This window comes from Ambystoma mexicanum, chromosome 3p, assembly GCF_040938575.1.
Source record: "Ambystoma mexicanum isolate Mex_15411 chromosome 3p, UKY_AmexF1_1, whole genome shotgun sequence".
NCBI classification, from domain to species: domain Eukaryota; kingdom Metazoa; phylum Chordata; class Amphibia; order Caudata; family Ambystomatidae; genus Ambystoma; species Ambystoma mexicanum.
Genome location: NC_090925.1, coordinates 153,929,060 through 153,951,932, shown reverse-complemented (window position 1 = coordinate 153,951,932; position 22,873 = coordinate 153,929,060). Strand labels below are relative to the sequence as shown.

The following is a 22,873-nucleotide window of genomic DNA, read 5'->3' as shown; positions in this document are numbered from 1 at the left end:
CATCTTGATCTTGGATTGGACGTCTCATCTGCTCAAACATTCCCTGGGGTTGTTCGGCCTTCCCAGGCTTTTCCCCTACTTGGCTACCTCAGTGAAGGGGCCAGCTCACCAGGCAGGCATAGTGCCTTCCCTTCGAGGTAGACCATATCTCTACAAAAAGAAAAGATCCACAGGAAAGAAGAAAGGAAGGAAAATGGAGTCTGCCTCAAGTCAAGAAGAATCAGGTGAGGAAAAGGGATTCCTGTCTGATTTGAGTGACGAAGCTGACAGCGTTGACAATATATTTATTTATTTATTTACACATCAGTTTTTATTAAGCATTCTTTAAAAAGGGCAATTGTTTGTAACAGTCAAGCAAACATTTGAATCAGTTTACAAAGTCAATAAAGTTGCTGAATACTCATTAGACCTGCTAATATATTCCTCCTACACACCGTTGTGACTTTAAAAGATAGTTTTGCACTTTTTTTAAACACCAATATACTTTTTAGACTCTGGGTTTCAGGAAGGAACGGTTAGAACATACTTTAGGCTATCTCTACAGCCAAAGCGTCTGCCTAGAACACTAGAATTGAGAAAGCAAACTCCCAATCTAAAGAATTGTCCGCCATTTATAATGAGCTGATCATTCCCCCTACCTCTACTCAACCTACAGAGAAAAATGAAACACGGTGCAATAACATTCAACACGCCATGCTAGACAAAATTGAAACACTCCAGAAAAAGATCAAGACACAACTTGACAACCTGCCTAAGGTCGCAACATCTATAGCAACGCCCTCTGCCAGTACGCCAGCCTCGAGCGGCCCACATGGCTCAAATACACCCAAACCTTTCGCCTTCAGGGAAGTAACAATACCTGAAGTCCTGCTTATCATGAAGCATATTAAACCATCACTCTCTAAAGGGGACATTTGCCCAGATAATCTAGTTAAAGACTGTGCGACAGCTCTGGCCCCCTTTGTCACTACATTTATTAATGCCTCTTTCGCTTCAAGTACCGTCCCACCCTCCTTTAAGGAAGCTTGGGTTCGGCCGCTGCTAAAGAAGCCCACCCTTGACCCTGACGCGCCCAATAACTACTATCCAATCACCACCGTTCTGTTTCTGCTGAGAATTCTGGACAAGGCAGCATATCTGCAGATCCAGTCATACTTGGAAGCACACAATATCCTCGGTAAAAGACAATCTGGCTTCCGTCCTCGTCACGGCACAGATTCAGCCATGCTTGATCTTAAGAATCAGCTACTTGAATCGATGGACAAAGGCAAGTCCTCACTCCTCCTGCTCCTCGATCTCTCGGCCGCCTTTGACCTGGTGGACCACAAGATTTTGTGCAAACACCTCTCAGATAATGCACATTTTTCGCAGGATGCAACCACATGGATTACCTCCTTCTTAGAGGGCCGAGCAATGAGGGTCTTTTCTGACCACGCATCAGCCATTCCATCGCCCATTGGATGTGGGGTCCCACAAAGTTCCTGCACATCCCCCACCCTCTACAATCTCTTTACTCTACCCTTGTTCAGCAACCTAGAAGAGTTTGCCATAGCTTTCTCCAACTATGCTGATGACACACAAATTCTTCTCCCACTATCAGGCGACTACGAGCAAGACCTCAACACCCTCAAGCAGATATATATATATATATATATATATATATATATATATATATATATATATATATATATATATATATATATATATATATATATATTTTTATTGTATTTGGTTTACACACAATAAACCTTTACAAAAACCGAATTTTTTACAGTAAAAAAGAAGCCAAATAAGACCCATAAATAATAAAAGAAAAAAGATAAAACCTATTTCACAGTCATTATTTACAGGACAGCATTTTAACAATTAAACTAGACAAAGAAGACAAGCGATTTGACATTTCCAAACAGATAAAACTTCTTCAAGAATATGTCTTTACAGGAAAAACATGTCTCACAACCCCAACTTAAGATTTCAACAAATAGACACAATATAGTCCTACACCCTTCAATTAGGCCTCGCAGCCTATCCGGAATCAACGACGTTATTATTATCGTGTTACTGGTAAGTCACACACTTCTGATAGAAATTTAACTACAGCCAATTTTAATGCATTCAACTTCCCAGGTAACATGTTCCACCAAAGATCCTCAATGTCTACCCTGGATGGATCAGGGACAAATCTGCCAAAGGCTGCTAAGCGTTGAGATATTATCACATCACATTCCAGCAATAGATGTTTTAATGATTCTGAAGATTTGCTACAGTGACAGAAGTGACAAGGGATTTTTGTATCACTCCTGAACGAATTTCAAGTATTTCCCCCGTGAGTAGAACGTTAAAGCGAAATCTCAGATATAGGGCCCTGCGCATAGGGTCAGGAAATTTAACAAGATATGATTCCGGGACACCCATTTTCTTCCCCTCATATAAGAGATGATTATATATCCTAGATGCCCCAACAATCTCCGTAGATTTCATCCAATCCATAGATTTCCACCTGGACTTCACCCTCTCAGGATTGGAAATGACAGTTTCATGTGTTAGGCTAATAGTATCAAGGGATTTCACACAATCCATTTGAAGGGTCAACAACCATTTAGATACAGAGGTGCCATTACTTAATCTATTACCCATGAGGGCATAGAGAGAGTGTTCTCTGGACATAATTAGGTTTCGATAAAGAGCCAATCTTCTCCAGCAAACTCTACAGTTCAGAGAAAGAAGGCCTAGTTCGAAACGTATAGCACTCATAGGAACCCCCTTCAGTAAATAGTAGAGAATTTTTCGCCATATTTTCGACTCCAACTTATCTGCCAGTCGTAGGTTTGCAAATGGTAAGATTTCAAAGCCATAGGAAAGTTTCAGCACTACTTTAAAGTTATAAAACCTGATTAAAGGAGTAACCGAATATTTGCAATATTTGGTGGACACCTTTTTCATTTGATAGATCAGTTTATCCGCTTTGTCCAAATAATATTTTTTTCCTATTTGTAACCCAGATTACAACTGATTTCTTTTCATTGATGACTAGCCCGTTTACCTCAGCATAGGTAGATAGAGCCACCAATTTCTGCTGAAGTCCAATCGGGGTGCCATCAATGAGAAGGCCCTCCAACAGATTTTTATCCCCTCTACCTTAGGTGAAATCAAAGAGGCAAGTGTCAATGGTCCATCCAAAAAGCATAGGTGCAAACAGACACCCTTGTCTGAATCCATTACAAGTTTGTATTTGTCGTGAAAGATCGCCAGCCATGTTTATCTGGATCCGAATGGCTGATTCCTCATGTAGGCGAATAAGAATGGTCAGAAGTCCAGATGGTATTCCCATCAGTGCCAGCTTCGTCCATAATCTGACCCTGTCTACCTTGTCAAAAGCAAGGGAGAGGTCAATGGAAGCAAGATAGATAGGACTCGCTGATTTCCTACAAGCCTTTTCAAGTAAAAGAGTGAAGAGTAGCCCTCCTATTTCAGTGCCCATGCCCTTTCGGAAGCCAAACTGTCGATCTGACAGGATGTGATTTATCTCAACCCATTCCACTATGCTCCTCAGCACTATTCCCGCAAATATTTTGGAATCCGCATCCATGATTGAAATCGGGCGGTAGTTATTCGGACACCTTCTGTCCCCTTTTTTATATATTGGAATGATATATGAAATCCTCCAAGAGCACGGGATGGAGCGGGTCATTAAGATGTCAGATAATAAGATGTAAAAAGCTTTAGCCCAGAGTTCTAGGTTTCTCTTAAATGTGCTATTAGTGAGCCCATTAGGGCCCGCTGCCCTTGAGTTATTAGCAGTCATAATCCGTTTTTCAATATCAGCGATAGTAAAATTACATTTCCAAGGACCTTTTTTAATTTCAACAAGTGAATTTGTCAGCGCAAATTTCCCCACATAAAGCGAAGAGAATTGCGTTGCCCAGGCATCCTCCTGTACACAAACAGATTGCACCACCACCTGTGAATTCTCCATAGAATTTATTAAGGACCAGAACTGTCGACCGGATACATCACTTAAAGCTGTTAATATGGAGATTTGTCTTTTTCTAACATGGCCATCTAATGGTTTTTTAGCCAGTTTTTTTTGCTTGTTTAATTAAGCGAATTTGCTTCAATTTTGTGTCCTGGTCTAGATTTGAATTTGCAATCGCACGGATATTACGATTTGTGAGTTTTTTTCGTTGATCTTACCATTGGATCATAAACATGCACACAAGGATGTCTAAGGACCCCAATATTCGTACGTTTCACAGAGCTATCCATCAGACAATTAACATAATCCGAAGAAAAAGGCACAGAAAATAGAAGCAATCTAGTGGGCAAGGAGGTGCACTGGTATTCATGTACAAAACAGCATTCAGTTTGCTTATATTGCCTTTGTGCCATTCTATTCCATTGCCTCCACAGGAGACAGTTGAGGCCATGGGAATTTTACCTTGATTGAGTGTGCTGAAATTCCAAGCTAATTTGGCCTCTAGGAATCTGTGGTCACTCATATTAGAATCATTCACAGAGAATTCAACACATGCAGCCAAAAGGCTATTCGACATAAATATGTGATCAATGGTGGATTTATATAGCCCATTCGACCATCTAAAATCATTTTCGGAGGAGTTAAGAAAGACGTTCATATGGGTAAGACCCCATGAATCAAATAGCTTGCGCCAATTCTGCACATGAGTGGTTTTGCGTGTGGCTGCAAAAGGCGCCCCTTCAATCGCCCCAGAATTCCCCATAGATCTAATAGAGGAGGAGCCCATCTTTTTATTCATCCCTACTCCATATTTGATTTCTGAGTGGAGATCACCCACTGCTATAATATTTAATTCTCTATATTTGAGCAACATGGTCGAAAGGCAAGTGTTTAAAGACATTATTACATTTCCCAGAGATTTTTGGGGGTTCCAATAGATATTGAACACCAATATGAAGATCGAGTGGTGGGTATTCATATATTCCAAGACCACAGCCAATACCCCACTCGAAATTTTGATTGGTTCCAAAATTCTCGTGCCAATCGCTACTTTGATAGCTGTGAGAAGGCCTCCAGCGGGCCTTCCACAGAGCCCTATCCTAGCAAATTGATGTCTGCAATCAAAGCCATCCAGTTGGAGGGGGACTGTCATCCATGATTCTTGGATGCATATCAGGTCCAAAGATTTAAATTTGGTGCACAGAGCTTTACAAGCCAGCAGATTCGAATGGCCCCTAGAGTTCCACGATAAAAGTCGCCAGTATTGAGTAGCATTTGGACGACTAAAGTTTCTGATTCATAGTTTGGATTTGGGAGATAGACTCCCTCAGGAATAGTGCAAGCCATCTCCAATCCTGATCGTCCACTCCCTTAGTTGACATATTGGCACCCTTGTGTTCCTGCACAGCCACCCTTTCTGGATAAGAATAACGGACATTATGTCCAGCAGACATATGCCCGTATCAGCTAATGGACTATGTCTAAACAGGGAAAAAACTGAAATTCTTCTGGTAGGCCCTAAAGAGTTCCTAAAAAAACTAGACAACAAATACAGCTCTTTTAGCATTGAGGACACTGTTATAACAGTCTCTAGTGCAGTAAAAACCTTGGGTGTATACTTGGTCTCCACATTATCAATGGAAAGACAAGTCAGCGCCATCTCATCATCTGCTGCTCTCACGACAAAAATCATCAACGCAGTGAAACCTCACCTCTCGCCTAAAAACTGCCTCAACATTGCAAGAGCTACTATTGGCGCAAAGTTGGATTATTGTAACATCCTACTGCTAGGCACATCTGCTAATAACATCAACAGATTGCAAACCACGCAAAATGACACGCTCAGAGCGGCTCTAAGTAACCCTAGAAGACAGTACATCTCTCAGGCCAGAAAAGATGCCCACTGGCTCCCGATCAAAGAGAGCATAATGTTCAAGGCCCTCTCTATCACACACAGATGCCTCTCCCAGTCCGCCCCCTCCTACCTTGCTGAAAGGATACGTCGGGTACCCACCCATAGACCAAAACAGAACCAATACTCCCACTTACTCAGTCCCAGCATTCAATAGAGCCAAAGCTGGCGACACCAGCTTCGAAGTGCTAGCCCCTAAAGCCTGGAACGCCCTCCCTGTCAGCCTAAGAAAAGAAAACTCTCTCACAGTGTTTAGAAAGGCGCTAAAAACCAAGTTATTTAACTATTCTGTACCTGATTGTTTATAAGGTGTTCCCCTGTAACCATGGAACACTGCCACAATACTGTCATTGAACCTACTCAAGCTGTTTTCAAGAATCTGTTTTAAGTTGTACCTAAGAGAATGTACTGTAACAGCGCCACAATGCCTGAGGGCCGTTTTGTGCGCTTTACACAATGCAAATAAATAAATAAATAAATGCTTTCTTATAACAGGAAGACAGTTTGAATCTTCTAATGAAATCTAGGTAAGCCTTTCCCAGCAGTAACAGTGTTCAGCAAATTACAACCTATGAATGGACAAGCAATGCCAAATAGATTAGAAGGGTGCCTTTAAGGAGCCAAGACAGCCAAAGTCAATTGGACCAAGTCGCTAGTTCTGATGCACTTCTTGGATAAAGTCTTTCACAAAGTCAGATATGATATGATATGATGATATGATATAGCATTTATAACGATAGTTCAAAAAGATCACTGATGGAACACAAGCTGTTAAACCTGTGCAAGGGGAGTTGAATTCAACTCAAAAAAGGTAAGTCAGGCCACTTCTCAAGTGAGAAAGCACGACTTATAGCGATAAGCTACATTCCCCAAGCCCACCAAAGTACCTCTTGAAGAAAAGTGTTCCAGCTGGATTCCGTCTTGCTCCAGCCAAGCAGACCCTTGTTCATGAGCCTCAGTCGTGGGGACAAGAGGGAAGACGTCTGGCGGGCTCCTGCGGCAGTACTCGGGAAATGACTTCGGCAGCTACGGATCTTTTCGATTCAGCATCTCTTCGCGGTTTCAGCGCTTCACAAACAGCACTGATGCAGAACGAATATATGACTTTCCTTGCTCCCTCGGTACTGGACTCTAGTGAGGGGACTCTGGATCGGGATTTTCTGCTTCTGGAGTTTCCTTAGGAGGCTCCTGGAGCTTTTGGCCGGATTCGTTCCACGGAAGACGTTGCACTCAGTAATGTACACTCAACCCCTGGCATTTGGCTTCTTCAGCACTGGGGAGGCACAGCAAGTCAGGGATTGTGCCAAAGTGGGTTAGTCTCAGGGCTAGTTGGTTCCACCAGCCCAAAGGGAGAAGTCGTTCTGTTCGGAGCTTCTCTGTCGATGCGAAAAAGGAGGTCAGCATGGCAGCAGGGCTTCACCGGGCACTTCAAGATCTGGAAGGTTGCAGCAGGCTTCTCTTCACAATTTCCTATTCGGAGGTTTCTTCCAGTGGTTGACTCTGCCTGAAGTCCCAAGAACCACGTCTTTTAGGTTCATTCTCATTCATTCACAGCCCGAGGCTATCAATCAACAGCAGGGTGGCATCCTTCCCGGACAGACAGCTGGCCAATCAGGACTGGTTTCATTCAGGCACATGTAGAGACAAAGGACAGGGGAGTTTCGGGACGCTCCCTCACTTCCTGTCCTTCCAGATACACTGGAGCCAGAGGCGGGCTTCAGGGCTGAATCCTGCCAAAGGCAAAACACACAAAGAGCTCAACTCTGTCTCAACCTACAGAGTAAAAGCCAAGAAAGACCTCACAAACAGAAAAAGGCAGAAAGACAGGGGCCATTTTGACATAATGCTGTACTACAGCTGAGAGTTCAACCTGTGGTAAAAATGCACACTGGGAGTAAAAAGTAAAGCAATGCCACCATCCATTTAAAATAGTAAGGTTAACAACAAATGTTGCATGAGAAAGTAGGATAAGGGGCTACTAGGTAACCCCCTAGCACTCCACATAAGATGGTGTGTGCTGGACCTACAAATTAAAAAGGTAAGTAAGATCAATTTCACGTTACTATTCTTGGGAACAGTAGTTCGTCCAAGAAAAGGTATTTAAACCATAAGAGAAATCCAAGGGACTTCTCAGTGACACTGCACTGAGAGTGCTGTGTGTCACTATACAAAAAGCAGATGCCTATCGAGTTTGTCAGACTCCAAAAACAGTGAAAACATAAAATCCTAGTCAGGGAAAAACACAGTAGGGAGAAAAAGGTTCCACTCACTCATGAGTTAAAATGAAAGAGTCCTAAATCCAGCAAAAGAGCTCTGGGTCTCTAAGGTGGGAGGAAATTAGCACAGAAATGAAAATTCTCCCCAACATACACATCTTCCAAATGTGGGGAGTTGACATTGACCTCTTTGCCACCAAGGAAAATGTGAAACGCTGCATGTTTCGACAGCAGGTTTCCCCAACAGGGCCGCCTGAGAGATACCTTTATGTTCCCATTGACAATGAAGTTTCTTTATGCTTTTACCCCTTTTCTGCTGATACTGAGGGTCCTGAACTCTTTAAAACAGTGGTGCAAGCTGATCTTGGTGGCCCCTGCCTGACTGACACAGTACACATTTTCGGACCGATTCAATTTCTCATTGAATCTTCCCATCAAGCTACCTTCCGTCTTCAGCCTTATCTCCAGCTACAAGGGAACAGTCATTCAACACAACCCAGTTTCCCTCAATCTGACATCCTGGCTCCTATTTCCTTAGAATTTGGGAACGTCCCCATGCCCCAAGCCAGCAGAGACATTTTTGAAAAATCTTGCGCTCAGGCTTCTGTTTCTTCCTATAATAGCAAGTGGAAGCGTTTCACAATATGGTGTGCTGCTCAGAAGATAGATTCCTTCCACATCCAGCCTCAGCAAATCTTACCATACCTGCTTTCATTGGCCCGTGGGGGTCTAGCACATACATCTATGAAGGTCCACCTGCCTGCAATTTCACCTTTTACGTGCACCTTCACTGCATTTTCTTTGTGGTCCCACCAGCTTTTAGGGAGAATTTCCATTTCTGTGCTAATTCCCTTCAACCTTAGAGACCCCCATCTCTTTTGCTGGATTTAGGACTTTTTAATTTTAACCCTGTAGTGAGTCAGACCTTTTTCCCACTCTCTCATGTGTTTTTACCTGATTTGGATTGTGTGTTTTCACTGTTTTTAGAGTCTGACAAACTCCATAGGCATCTGCTTTTTGTATAGTGGCACACAGCAGCTTCAGTGCAGTGTCACTGAGAAATCCTTTAGATTTCTCATAAGGTTTAAATACCTTTTCTTGTGTGAACTACAGTTCCCAAGAATAGTAAAGTGACATTGGACCTCATTACGAGCATGGCGGTAGCCGTGCCTGTATGGCAGGCACGGCTACCGCCATGCTCGCTACGGGCACCGCCTCCCGCGATTGGGCAATTACCGGGCCATTGCAAGATGAATGGGCCGGTAATTGCCCATTCGCGGGTGGCGGTATTGCCGGGCTCCCGATCCCCATTCTGCAATCACGAGTTCTGCTCGCGGTGGCCGCACAGTCCGCCAGGTAAGACCGTTCATACCGTCACTGCAACCCTTATAATGAGGCCCATTGACTTTACTTACCTTTTCTCTTTGTAGGTCCAGCACACACCATCTTATGTGGAGTGCTGGGGGGGTTACTTAGTAGCCCCTTATCCTACTTTCACCATGTAAAATGTTTATGTTACCCTCCTTACTTTAAATAGCTAGTGTCAGTGGTTTACTTTTTCCTACAATTGTGCTTTTCTACAGCCGGCTGAACCCTCAGCTGCAGTACATCACCCATGGGTGACCATTTCGTCAAAATGGCCCCTGTCTTCTTTTTTCGCCATTTTCTGTTAGTGAGGTCTTTCTTGGGTTTTACTCTGTGGGTTGACAGGTTTGAGCCCTTTGTTTGTCTTGCCTTTGGCGGGCTTCAGTCCTAAAGCCTGCCCCTGGCTCCAGTGTGTCTGGAAGGACAGGATGTGAGGAGGGTCCCAAAACTCCCCTGTCCTTAGTCTCTAGGAATGGCTGAATGCAGGCTGTGTGATTGGCAGCCTAGGCTGTGCATGAATGGGAGAAACCTGCTTAAAAGGTGAGGGTTTTGGGACTACAGGCAGAGTCGACCACTGGGAGAAACACCTGATGAAGAAACCGTGAACAAAGCTTGCTGCAACCTCCTGGAACTTTGAATTGCCCGGTGAAGCCCTACTGATGTTCTGACCTCCTTTTTCACCTCGACAGAGAAGCTCCGGACGGAACAACTTTTCCCCTTGGGTTAGTGGGACCAACTAACCCAGAGACAAACTCCAATGGACTGCCATCCCGACTTGCTGTGCTTCTCTGTTGCTGCTCAATGCCAGGGGTCGAGTGTCCGTAGTGCATTGCAACGTCTGCCGCAGAGCGAATCCGGCTAGAAGCTCCAGGAGACTCCTAAGGACCCTCCCAAAGCAGGACCTCCAGATACAGAGCCCCTTCACCAGAGTGCAGGACCGAGGGAGCAAAGAGAGTCCAGCCGGTGTCCGAGATCCGCAATAGTGCTGTTTGCTAAGCGCTGAAACCGCGAAGTGCCGCTTAACGGAAAACAGCCTGTAGCTTCCGATGACCTCCCAAGTACCGCCGCAGGAGCCCTCCAGACCTCCTCCCGCTTGTCCCCACGACTGAGGCTCAGGAACCAGGGTCTGCACTGCTGTAGCAAGACAGAATCTATCTGGACCACTATTCTTCTAACCATCGGTACTGTTTATGCTTCGGGTACTTACCCTATTGCCTTTAGCCGCGCTCTTCACACTTGGGAATTGCACTGGCTTACCTTTTCAAGTTGATTTGAACTCCCTTCTCATAAGTGTAACAGCTTGTGGCCCTACAAGTGATTTTTCTGAAACTCTAACTTTGTGCAAGACTTTGATCCAAGAAGTGCATCAGATCCATAGACTGTGTTCAAATGACTTTGGCTGTCCTTGCTCCATGAAGGCACTCTTCTTAATCCATTGACTTGAGTACTGCTTGTCCCTCCATAGGTTGCAGCTTGTTAACACTGTTACTGTTGGGCAAAGGCTTTATCTAGACTTTGGATGATTTAGTTGTACTCACATATTCTGAGAATATGTTCTAACCTTTGTTTTCCCTTAACCTTTCCTTTCTGCAACTCTAAATCTGCAAAGTATAACAGTGTAATATATAAATGCAAATACTATGCTTGTGATTGAAGTCACCTCTGGGGTGTAGGAGAGGTGTATGAAGCATATCCAAACATTATTCACTGGCTTGTTTGATTCTGAAAATTAATTTCAAAGTTGATTCGTATTGTTGCAACCTTTTACCTTTTAACTGACGTTAAATAAATAAATAACTATTTATAACTGAAACCTTCAGTGTAAGTGTTACTCTTGAGATAGGCCTTGCTGCTCAGTCACGCTACCAACTTCTGTAGTACAGACCTATACCAAAAGGTGGGTTACCTAATACCAAGCAGATGTGTCTTGGTAGTCTCACACAGTGTGACAGCACCAATTCTTACTTAACACCTGCTTGTTGAAGAATTCCGAAAAAGGGCCTCCTACATTCCTTACCGCCCGTGAGGACACTGACTCCTTCTTGAGAGTTGAACATTGTTCTTTCCAAGTTAATTGGACCTCCAGAACTCTTGCATAACGCAAGCATCACATTTCTTTCATGGAAGTCTGCCTTCTTGGTTGCCATCACCTTGGCCAGAAGGGTGGGTGAGATACAGGCTTTATCCTGAAAATCCCCTTTGGGATTCAAAAGTCCAAGGTCCTTTTACAAACTAATCCCACGTTCATGCCCAAGGACATTACTAATTCCACAGCAATGAACCTTTGGTCCTATTTGTTTTCTTTGGCTCTCCTTCAACTCTGGCAAAGTGCTCCTTGCATTCATTGGATGTCATGCGAGCTTTAAAGTACTATGTTGCCTGTACCAAACCATTCCAAAGGTCAACTCAACTGTTTGTAGCATTTGGCCCCACAGCTGTTGGCAAGGGGCTGTTCAAGTCCACCATATGCCGATAGCTTTCGGCTTGCATCTCCTTCTGTCATCATATGGCTAAAAGGGTGTTAACAGGTCAACCTAATGCAAATTCCGCAAGGGCTGTCTCTTCCACTACTGCCTTCCTCACGGTGTTCCGCTGGTGGACATCTGCAGAGCGGCCACATGGAGGTGTGTTCACACCTTCACAAGTTCTACTGCATGGACAGGGACTCCACGGAAGAGTCCAGGGTTGGACAAGCAGTGCTTCGTCATCTCTTCGTCTAAAGGTGAGCTTTCTTCCATAATTATCCTCCTGTTTTGCATTCTATGTGTATGTGTATACTGCTTTATAATCTATTCAAACAGCATGTGAATCTATGAAAGATCAAATGCTTTAGAAGGAATAAGTTACTTACCTGTAACTCCTGTTCTCCAGCATTGGTATCTTTCATCGATCCACGTGCGACCCACGTGCCTGCGTAAGACATGGCGGTCTTCTTGGCTCATCTTGGCACTTTTACATGCATTATGCTAATCTGACTATGGCCTCTAGGGGTCGAGCTAAAGCGACTGCAGTTTAAAACGAAAACTGATTTAATGTTGCTGAGGATTACCAGCCTGATGACAGGGATTATTCAAACAACATGTGAATCTCTGAAAGATACCAATGCTGGAGAACACGAGTTACAGGTAAGTAACTTATTCCTTACCTGCCCCCCATGCCAAAGCTGTCCATCACATTCAACCACTGACTATCCAGTAGCTTCATGAAGACTCGCTTCCCTATAATAGCCCACTGCATCAGTGATCATTTGAGAGGCTCATCGGTGCCAAGAGGTCATTTAAATGCCAGAAAAGCACTTTAAAAATCCACTGAAATATAATAAAACTTTAATGAACATCAACAATGAGAGCCAGACCAGAGGAAAAGTACTATGTGGTTTTAGGTTGAGAGTTGTCATGGGAACATTGCATGGAAACCTGACTTCGGACCTGGGACCAGCTTTGAAATCCTAAAGCAAATATTTAAAAAGAAGGTATGTCTATGGGACTGGACGCAGTCTAGTGCCCATTTATATACGCTGCGGTCCCATTCTGAAGTATCTAATGTTATCCATATGTATCTTAAGGCTCAAAGGTACATAAGGTGTTGCCCTAGCCCGTCTCTCAGAATGTTCTTGTTAAAGCTTCGGACAAACCAGTTACCTACTCTGTTAAAAATTGGTCCAATATATGATATAGAACGGGAGGATCGGATATGTCGGGTTTCTAATAAAAATAATATGGTGGAATCTGCTAGACATTTGCTCACCGAATGTGTAGGGTTAAAGGCGCCCATAGTTGCGAGCTTGGGGTGCTATGTACACGACATAGATTCTATTAAGTCAGATGCTTTTTGGACGTATTGTCTGAACTCAACGAATGGAAAGTTACATATGGCACTTTTCCGGTTGTGGAAAATGATTGTTAAAATTTTGCCGAGTGTACAATCTGAAACGTAGGCGCTTGATGGTATAAGATAAATATTTTTTGTACAGGATCTGGGCTGTCTGAGTATGGTGCTGGGAGATAAAGTGTGGGGTTTTATTATGTAAAATGATATATAGATATTCTTACATTTTCAGTATTTATGATTTTAGGAATATAAATTGATATAAATTAATTTTGAACGAATGAATGAATTTTGAGAACTTTGACAAATTGTGAGGAACAGTAACTGTTGATGTGTTGAATTTAGAGTACTCGTACTATGAGAGAATAATGATTTTAGATCTTAAAGTTTGCTAAGTAAGGGAATTTGTAATTTGATTAAGTGTGTTTGTAAAAGTTTAATTACTATATACAAATAAAAGAACAATAAACAATGTGGTTTTATAGGAATAAATGTTATCAACCATTTTGTTTTTAGTGAAACGCTCACCACCGGAAGTTCCAACACCACCCTGCGTAGAGCCGTGCCCCATGGACTGGTTGTACAACGGAAGAAAATGCTACCACTTCTCCAAGGAGGAAGCGGAGTGGGAGGACAGCCAGGGCATTTGCTCCTCATCTAATGCGTCACTGGCTCTCATCGACACCCAAGAAGAACTGGTAAGAATGTGAAATCCCAATGTACATTTCTCTGAAAGAAAATACCCCTGCAAGACCAATTCACTTGCAAATGATAGCCCACACTAACTCAGCTGGGGTTTTTGTGGCACATGGTCAGTCGCTGGTTATTTAGCATCACTGCCAAGTATAGTAGAGATCTGTAATACAAAGCCAGATTAGGTAAGACTTTTAAAAAAAGAAAATCATTTTCTTTATGCAACATTATGAAATGTCTTATACACATATTCGTGTTTGCACAGGCATAGAAAGAAAACAGGTTTTCAGATACATTTTGGTTAAACTACAATCCCTCCTCCTCCTTCCTCCCCACTCCCCCCTGCTCCCCTTGAGACAGAATGAGTCACTAGTACGAATCACAAGGGCAGTTGCGTTTACTCCTTCGGGGCATCATTTCCCCGGCGTCCTCTCATTTCACTTGTAGGCATCGAGGAAGGGCGCCCATTCCATTTCTCTGCTTGGGGTAATTTCGCAGAGGGCCCCTGTGATATTCTACATCTCATAGAGTTCTCTAGCTTTCCGGGCCCAGGTTGATGGGAGAGTCTGTGATTTCCAGTTACTGGTGATGCAGAATCTCGCTGCTAGGAGTAGGAAGTGTGTCATATGGGGTGCTCGCTTCCAGCGATTTTCCTGCTCCTCCAAGCCGAATAGCACCAGCCTGGGGTCGCACTCTCGGGTGATCCCTTCGACTTTTCTGATCCAAGCCAACACCTATTTCCAGTATGCCTGAGTTTTTGGGCAAGACCACCACATATGGCAGTAGTCCGCCTGGGCACCGCATCCTCTCCAACATTGGGGGCTTGTTTGCTCGAACATGTTGGATAGTCTTTTGGGGTCGTACTGTCATCTGTGCAGCAATTTTATTCCATGCAGTTTATACTGGGCTGAGATGGAGGTTTTATATGCAGATTATATGCAGATTTGCACATTTCTCAGGGCGACAAGATTGTTTCCTTTTGAGTTCAGTAGGGATCTATATAGCTGTGAGATGAGGCCTTTGGTTGCGAGGGATTCACTTAAAATGTTCTCCATTGAGGTGAGGTTCCTCTGGATTTTTTCCTTCGATTTCGAGGCTAATAATGCTCCTTTTAGTTGTAGGTACATGAACACATCCAGGGGTCTAATTTACAGTCCTGCTTCCAGGTCCTGAATAGATACACATCCATTGGCCTTGACAAATTGTCCCACTCTTTCTAGTCCCGCTTCATACCATCCCTGATAGCGCTGGGGGTCTTGGATTCCATTCTATATGGGGGGGGGCACTTATTCCACTAGAGCTGTAAGAGGGATCCCATCGCAAAGTGGTTGATTACACTGTTGGGGAAGGCCCTCATTGGCTCCCAGAGCCGCTCTCCGAGAGTTACAGGGCGCATTAGGTGGTTTTCAATGGCAACGCACTGTTTTTGTTTTTCCGCTCTCAGATGTGGGACCAGGGCTCTCAGCAGGGATGCTCGATAGTATGTGTATAGGTCTCGGAGTCATGTTCCACCTTCTTCCTTCGATTGGATTAGGGCCGTGTAGACTATCCGCTGCTTTTTCCCCTGCCATTGAAATTTAAGGAGCATGATTTTTATGTCTGCAAAGTGAATCTCGGGATGGTGATAGGGAGCATCTGGTATTGATATAGGAGTTTGGGGAGTATTACAATTTTTATGGCATTCAAGCAGCCCAGCCATGATATTGTTAGCTTGGTCCATCTCTCCAGATCTTTCGTTATTTCTAAGATTAGCAGCGGCAGATTTGCTTCATATAGCTCTTCTGGCGATTTAGTGACGTTGATTCCTAGGTACCTCAGGTTCTGGTATGTCGTTGGGATTCCCCTTGTAGTCAAATTTCTTGTATTTGGGTGGTTGGGTGTCTTGTATAGGAAGAGCGTCGATTTCTCCACATTAACTTTTAGACCGGCCCATTTCCCAAATTCCTGAATTGTTTGTAGCACTTTAGGTATGGCGGTCTGGGGGTCTGCCAGGTAGAGGAGTATATCATCGGCAAACATAGCCAGTTTCTATTTGGTGTCACCAATTACAATCCCCTTGATTGCGTTCTCGTTCGTGTTTACATTGACAAGGGGTTCAGTAGATAGAGCATAGAGGAGTGGGGACAGGGGACACCCCTGTCTAGCTCCTCTGGTCATATTAAATTCTTTTGAGAGTTTGTCATTTACCGCCACTTTTCCCTTTGCGGCTCTATAGATTGCCTGGATCCCCCTTATGTATCATTCTCTGAATCCCATGTTCCTAAGTAGGGCCCAGAGAAAGCCCCACTCAACCCTGCCGAATGCCTTCGCTGAGTCCATACTAAGAAGCGCATTATCCCCTGGAGTGCTCCATGATGTCGAGTCTTTCGCATAGCGTCTGCTCCTTGTCTGCCTTTTATGAAGCCCACCTGATCTGGGTGGATCAGGCGGGGCATTATCTCTTCCATTCGTGTGGCTAAGACCCTTGCGCAGTGGTCGAAGTGTACGAGAAGAAGTAATAGAACTATGTTCCCTGCTGGCCTGCCCCGATCTCCACAAACCCCATTGCTGCTCCCCCTCCGACACACAATCCAAACCCCCAGACAAACACACCTGCTATTTAAGGGAATGTGCAGTGCAGTGCACTGAAGGGCAAGCTTCAACTTCTTCTTACACTTTTATTTTAAAACGAAACCATTCCAGAATGGTTTCTTTTTAAAATAAAAGTATAGGAACAGTGAAACTTAAAAATAAAAGGTATAGGAGCACCGATCCCGACCGCTCCCGCCCACTTCGACCTCTGCCCTTGCGTATATCTTGGCATCAGTATTTAACAGCGAGATCGGTCGGTAAGATTTACATTGTGTGGGTTTATTTCCGGCCTTGGGGATTACCACTATATGTGCCACAGACAATGAAGGGGGCGTTTTGCCAGTTTCTTGAATGTGATTAAATAGACGAGCCAGGAGTGGGGCCAGGATTTCGACAAAGTGCTTGTAGAAGCCCATTCTGTAGCCGTCTTCCCCAGGAGCCCCACCAGGGGGAGTCTCTTTATTGCCGCTTTTACTTCCTCAGGGGTTATGGCAGATTCTAGGAGTGCGTGTTCTGATCCCTTTAGGCGTACTCGTCCCACCCTCTCAATGTATTCCTTCATCTCCTTCTCGTCTAAACTGCCCTCTCAGGTGTATAGGTGTTCGTAATATTGGGCAAATTGACTAGCTATTTCCTCTGGGGACTGTACCCGATCTCCCTCGTCCGATTTAATTACATCCACCCATCTCTCTGCTCTTTGGGCTCTTAATCTAGTGGCCAACATCTTATCAGCTTTATCGCCTTTTTCATAGAATTTTTGCTTAAATAGTTTTAATTTCCTCAATATGTTTCCCTTCCCCAGTGATTTGAGTTCCTCCCTTTTCTGTTTGAGAGTTTCTAGGTGATCTACGCAATATGATCCCTGGGCATGTAGTCTTCCCTCGAGGTTCGAGATTTCCTTCCCCAATTTCTCCTCCTGTAGCCTCTGTTCTCTCTTACGCTGCCCCTTGCCTCATCAAGTGGCCCCTCCATACTGCTTTACCCGCTTCCCATACCATTGCAATATCTACCTCACCATTATCATTTATGTGAAAATACTTCTCTATTGCGGTCTTCAATTCCTGTGAGTAGAGTTTGTCCTTCCACAGGAAGTCATTGTAGCACCATTTGGAGTCTCGATGGTTGAGCCCTTCCATTTCCAGCGTTGCTGTGACCATATCATGGTCCGACCAGCCTATGGGGCGAATACCACTGTCCCTGATTCAAGATCTAATTTCCCTGTTGACCAAATAGTCAATTCAGGTAAGTGTATCGTGGACGCCTGATCTGAACGTGTACCCCTTTTCGTTTGGGTTAATTGCTCTCCAGACGTCTACCAGACCCTTTTCATTAAGGCTAGTTCAGAATCTACTACCCTCCTCCCCGAGGAGGTCTTTGGTTATCACCCGTGTTACTTGTCTATCTATTTGTGGGTCATCCCATGTATTAAAATCTCCCCCTATCTCACAGGGCCTCTTGTGCTTCCCTTAATGGTGGATAGAGCTTTCTCATTAAACGCCCCTTGGCCTTGGTTGGATGAGTATACTCCTGCGAAGGTGATCTGCTGGGTTTCCCATTCGCCCTGAACCACCAGAAGCCTACCTTCCATTGATGCCTTCACTACTGGGTTTTTCAATCTGATTCGTTTATTTAGTATCAAGCCTACCCCCCTTTCTTTTGGTTTACGGTTGCCCAAAATGTTTGCCCCAAGCATCTCCCCCTCAGTGGTTTCTCTTCCCCTGATTTGAGCCTAGTCTCTTGGATAAAGAGGACCTCTAGGGTGGCCCTCTCAAATTCCCTCGCTAACAGTGCTCTCTTTTTGGGGGAGTTAAGCCCCTTAACATTGAGAGTGACCACCCTTAATATTGCTTCCTCTGACCCTGCCTTAGACGGCATCTCCCTCTCTATGCCGGGTCCCATCTTTTTTGCCTGTTCCTTCTCATTTTGCCCCTTCGCCTTGAGTGAGCTCTCATTCGGTCCAACGCCCAGGTAGTGTGACCCTTCTGTTTGTTTCCCCGTTCCCCCCCTTGTTAACTGTAAACATAACTGAACCCTCTAACTGAACCGCAGGCATTCGATGTGTCCTAGGTCCTTCGGGTTGAGACGCCGTCTTTGAACTGAGGGCCACTAGGGTGTAAATTCATCCCTCATTGGGGACTCCCTTTGTTAATCCCATGGCTTATATTAGTTACTTTATGTGTCTTTCGCATTCTTTACCTTTTCATGGTGGTTTGGTAGGCGATGCCGGACTCAGCTGGGCGTATTTCCTCCCCACCTTGCTTCTTTTTCGCCTGTGTGGCGGCCCCTCTGCTGTTTGTGCTTGGGGCGCGTGGGTCACCTGGGGGCCGACAGGGCCTCTGGCTTTGTTTTGGTCTGCCAAATGTTTCAAGACCTGTTTCGCATCCTCGGGGGTGACCACTCTGTCGTCTTCTCCTTTGTACTCAAAAGTCAGGTCGAAGGGGTAACCCCATCTATACCGGATAGAATGCTCAGTCAGTCACTGGGTGAGGGGCCTACATGCCCTTCTTCATCCCTAGGTAAAGCTCGACAGGTCCTGAAATATCTTTATCTTACAGCTCTGAAATTCAACATCTCACAACTGCTTTGCTTTGATGAGGATTTCTGATTTCTCTTTGAAGCTGAGGAATTTCACAACTATTGAGCGTGGTCCACCCCTGTACGCTCTTCCTCCCCTATGAGCTCTCTCAATTTGTACCTTCTTGCCTCCATCCGCCTCAAAGAGGACCTTTCTCTCAACCTGGAGTGGGGTTTCTACTTCCTTTTCCTTCAGTCCTAGTATGCGCACGGTTGACCTCCTTTCTCTATTTTCCATATCGTCAATTTATTTTGAGGGAGAGTTCTTCTTCTCTTAGCTCTATGTCCTTGTGTTTCCCTTCATTTCTACTAAGTTCATATTGATCTGGTTGTGTTCCAGATTTTTTATAATCCCAGCAATGTCCTCCTTCGTGGACACGTTGCTCATTGTGAGGGGACACAAGCTCTTGGTACTGTCTTCTTTGGTATTGCTGTAGCCTATCTAGGCTTCTTTCAAGGGGGGTCCCGTTCTGTTTGTTTCCCCTTCTGGTCGTAGCACCTTGGCGGTGCAGGGGGCTGGCTGCCCCTTGTATCTCTGAGCTACTTTCCAGGGTTATTGCTTACTGGGATCTCGTGGGATCTCGTGGGGCTGAGTCGAAAGGTGTAGGGGCTCACTGGTTAGTCTTCTGGGAGGGGGGACCTTATGTCTGTTGTTTCTGTTGCTGAGTTAGCTCCCTTCCCCTGCAGGCGAGGGGGATCTTACCATCCTGATGGGGTGTATCAAAGGGGTAATTGTCTCCTATGCGCTCCTTTGGGTCCTACTTAGGATGCCAATTCTGTTGCGGGCTCATGCAGTGTGTGGCTTCGATTGTAACCTCACTTCAAAATGTTTCTGGTATCCAGGGCCCTCTTATTGTTGGCTCGCGTGGAGGGGGTTCCACTGGGCCTTGCTTTTAACAGTTCTGTGGGGGGAGACGTCTCTTGCACCCCGTCCCGTGACTGCTTCCCTCCCCGAGGTGAATGTCCTCATCCCTCCTTTGGTGAGGGCTGGTGCCTTTAATTGACCCTGAGCTTCCTTCGTGGCACACGTTAGCCTTCCCTGGGTGGAGCGGGACCTGGCGGCCATTCCGGCTAGTTACTGGTGAGTGCTCCCTCCCTCTATATTGCTGGGGGAATAGCAGGGGCGCCTCTCACCTCATATTCCTCCTTTGCCGCGTGTTCCTCTGTTGCTCCTGGGTCTCCATTCCGTCTCTCCAGGCCTCCTCCTCGCTTGCGACGGCGCTCAGGTAGGGTGATCCCAATAGGGTTGCAGAGCAGTGGCGGCTCTTCCGCGACCATCCTCCTCTCTCTGTGTGCTGCCTACTCCTGGGTGCTCATTTCATGCAGCCTGTTAGGTGGCTGCTCCGGCGCGGTGGGTGGAAGAGTCCGCTCCAACACGGGGCACTGCAGGTTTGTTAGGGTTACTTCCCTTTTGCCGGTTATGCGCCTTCGGGTGGATTTGCTGTTGCCACGTCTCTGAGCTACAAGCTCAGTGCCACTCTTCATGCGGGCCCCCTCTCCGGGGATGCGGCGGGTAGAGGGTGCCTCCTCACGTCCTGCACCGGCTTCACCCTTTCCGGCGTCCGCTATTCTTTTCAGAGAGGCATCTGCTGTTTCGTGTCGGGGTCCCGCTCATCATTCAGCGGCCCCGGATCGAGGTCTTATCATCTCGCACTGGGATGGCACTTTGCTCCCATCGGAGGTTAAGGCAGGTGTTCTGCAGGGGGATGCGGGGTCGGCCTGTGTCCGCTTGTCACTTCCTTTCTCTCCCCTGGACTCAGATTATACAGTCCTGATCACCGCTCTGTAATTCTGCAGGAACTCTGCCTAGGCCCCACAGGCTGTCACCTTCTCCCGGGAGCCTGTCAGCCTCTGTGGGCATTCACTTGTGTCCGTTGGGAGGCTCTCGTGTGTCACTTCCAGCTCGTTCAATTGGTGGCTCTCACAGACAGGCCGCCATGCTCCGGGCCATGTGGGGGAGGCGAACCTTGCGTACTTCTTGGTTTCTTCACGGTTTAATAGCCTATTTGGAACTTCTGCAGTTTTGTTTATGCCTCTACACATAAATCCACTGTTTGCCTCATAGAAATGTTTTCGGAATTATCTCTTTGTCATCTCTTTTGTCCCCGCTATGGGAGGAGCTGAGCTTCAGACAGCCATTGCCTTCTGCACCCCCTAGCGGTCTCCTAGGTAAGACTTTTTTTAAATGAGTAGGCCAAATCCCACCAGAAGCTTTGGCCCCAATACCCAGCCACAAGTCTCTCTCCTGAAAGGCCCCACTCACTTCTAAACATGCACTGATATCCATATGGTTTATGATTCAGAGTGCTCAGGGGCATTTTGAGAAAATGGTCATCAATGGGTGCTGTACTGCAGCTGAGAAATCAGCCTGCTAGTATCCTGCACAAAAGGTAGTAAAAAGTAACCACTGCCACCAGCCAAAATGTTACATGAGAAGTGGGATAAGGAATTACTATTTAACCCCCAGCACCCCACATAAAGTGTGCTGGACCCACAAAAGAAAAGGTAAGCAAGATAACATTTTCTTGTGAGAACTACAGTTCCCAATAATAGTATTTAAACATTAAGAGATGTCTAAGGGATCCCTCAGTGACACTGCACAGATGGTGCTGTGTGTCACTAAGCAGATGTATACAAACTCCATTAAACATAAAGAATCAAATGTCCCAGTCAGAGAAAAAGAATGAGTGAGTGGTAAAATGTTCCACTCACTCAGGAGATTAAAATCAAAGTCCATATTCCAGCGAAAGTGCTGGGGGCCTCTCAGGTTAAAGGGAATTGGGACAGAATTGGGACAGAAACTGAACATTCTCCCTAACAGTGCATAATTCTAGTCCCGGTCTTGTTTTTTTGCTCTGCAGGATTTCATGCTGGACCTCATCTGCAGGAAGCACATGTGGATCGGTCTGCGGCACAACGGGACTCAATTCCACTGGGTGAACGGCACTGCCTGCAACAGCACTGTGTAGGATGCATGCATTTCTTACCTTGTGAAAACAAAGAATGATTAGTACAATATTATTCAGGCAAGGGAACACTGTGTCAAAGGAAAAAGTAGGGTGTAAAAAAACACCAGTCCCGACATTCACTCCATTGGTCAGGTATGAGCGGCTCACAGGCAATAGACAAGCACAAAGTTTGTTTGAATAGGTCTATTGTCGGTATTACCCAAATTGACCTTTTACAATTGATATTTTGCACAATTGACCTAATTATAGTGGTCCTAATTGACCTTTATATTATTTTAGTTATTTTATATATGTATTGGGTTGGTTTTGGATTATAAATAATATAAGGGGATTGGGTTGGGGGTTGCAGGGGGTTTCCCCTGCATATATGTCCTAATTGACCTTCTAAATTAGGTCAACTCTCCGAGGTCAATTCTCCCGAGGTCAATTGTGAAAAGGTCAATTAGTATACAACCCTATTGCCACCACAAATAATCTATAGAGGCATCAGAAAGACGCCAGGCTATCTAATTGACGTTAAGTTAGGTACTTCTCTACAGTCAGAGTCTACTGTGATAAATAAGGTTGGACTCTGCAACAGTGGTCAGCAATGGTTTATTCTAAAGCCCAAGCGTCACCTATTTTTGCATATAACACTGGCCCTCATTACGAGTCTGTACGGTAGGCGTGCCGGTAAAACCGGCAGGATGCCGCTGGACCCGTAGGGATTTACCAGCTCCGGACTTGCCGGAATTACTGGGGCATTACAGCCCTGGTGATCCGGTAATTC

The 22,873-nt window shown here is 45.2% G+C and overlaps 1 protein-coding gene across 4 annotated transcripts in view; it reads left to right on the top strand.

Annotated features, from left to right (window-relative positions):
- The window catches only part of LOC138580185 (C-type lectin domain family 2 member L-like), a 335,947-nt gene that overhangs the window by 292,435 nt on the left and 20,639 nt on the right, over nucleotides 1–22,873 (top strand). For all 4 annotated transcript variants that reach the window (XM_069650514.1, XM_069650515.1, XM_069650517.1 and 1 more), the window contains 2 exons: nucleotides 13,814–13,995; nucleotides 21,997–22,100. In XM_069650514.1, coding sequence (XP_069506615.1) covers nucleotides 13,814–13,995; nucleotides 21,997–22,100 — 286 coding nt within the window. The remainder of the gene's footprint in view (nucleotides 1–13,813; nucleotides 13,996–21,996; nucleotides 22,101–22,873) is intronic.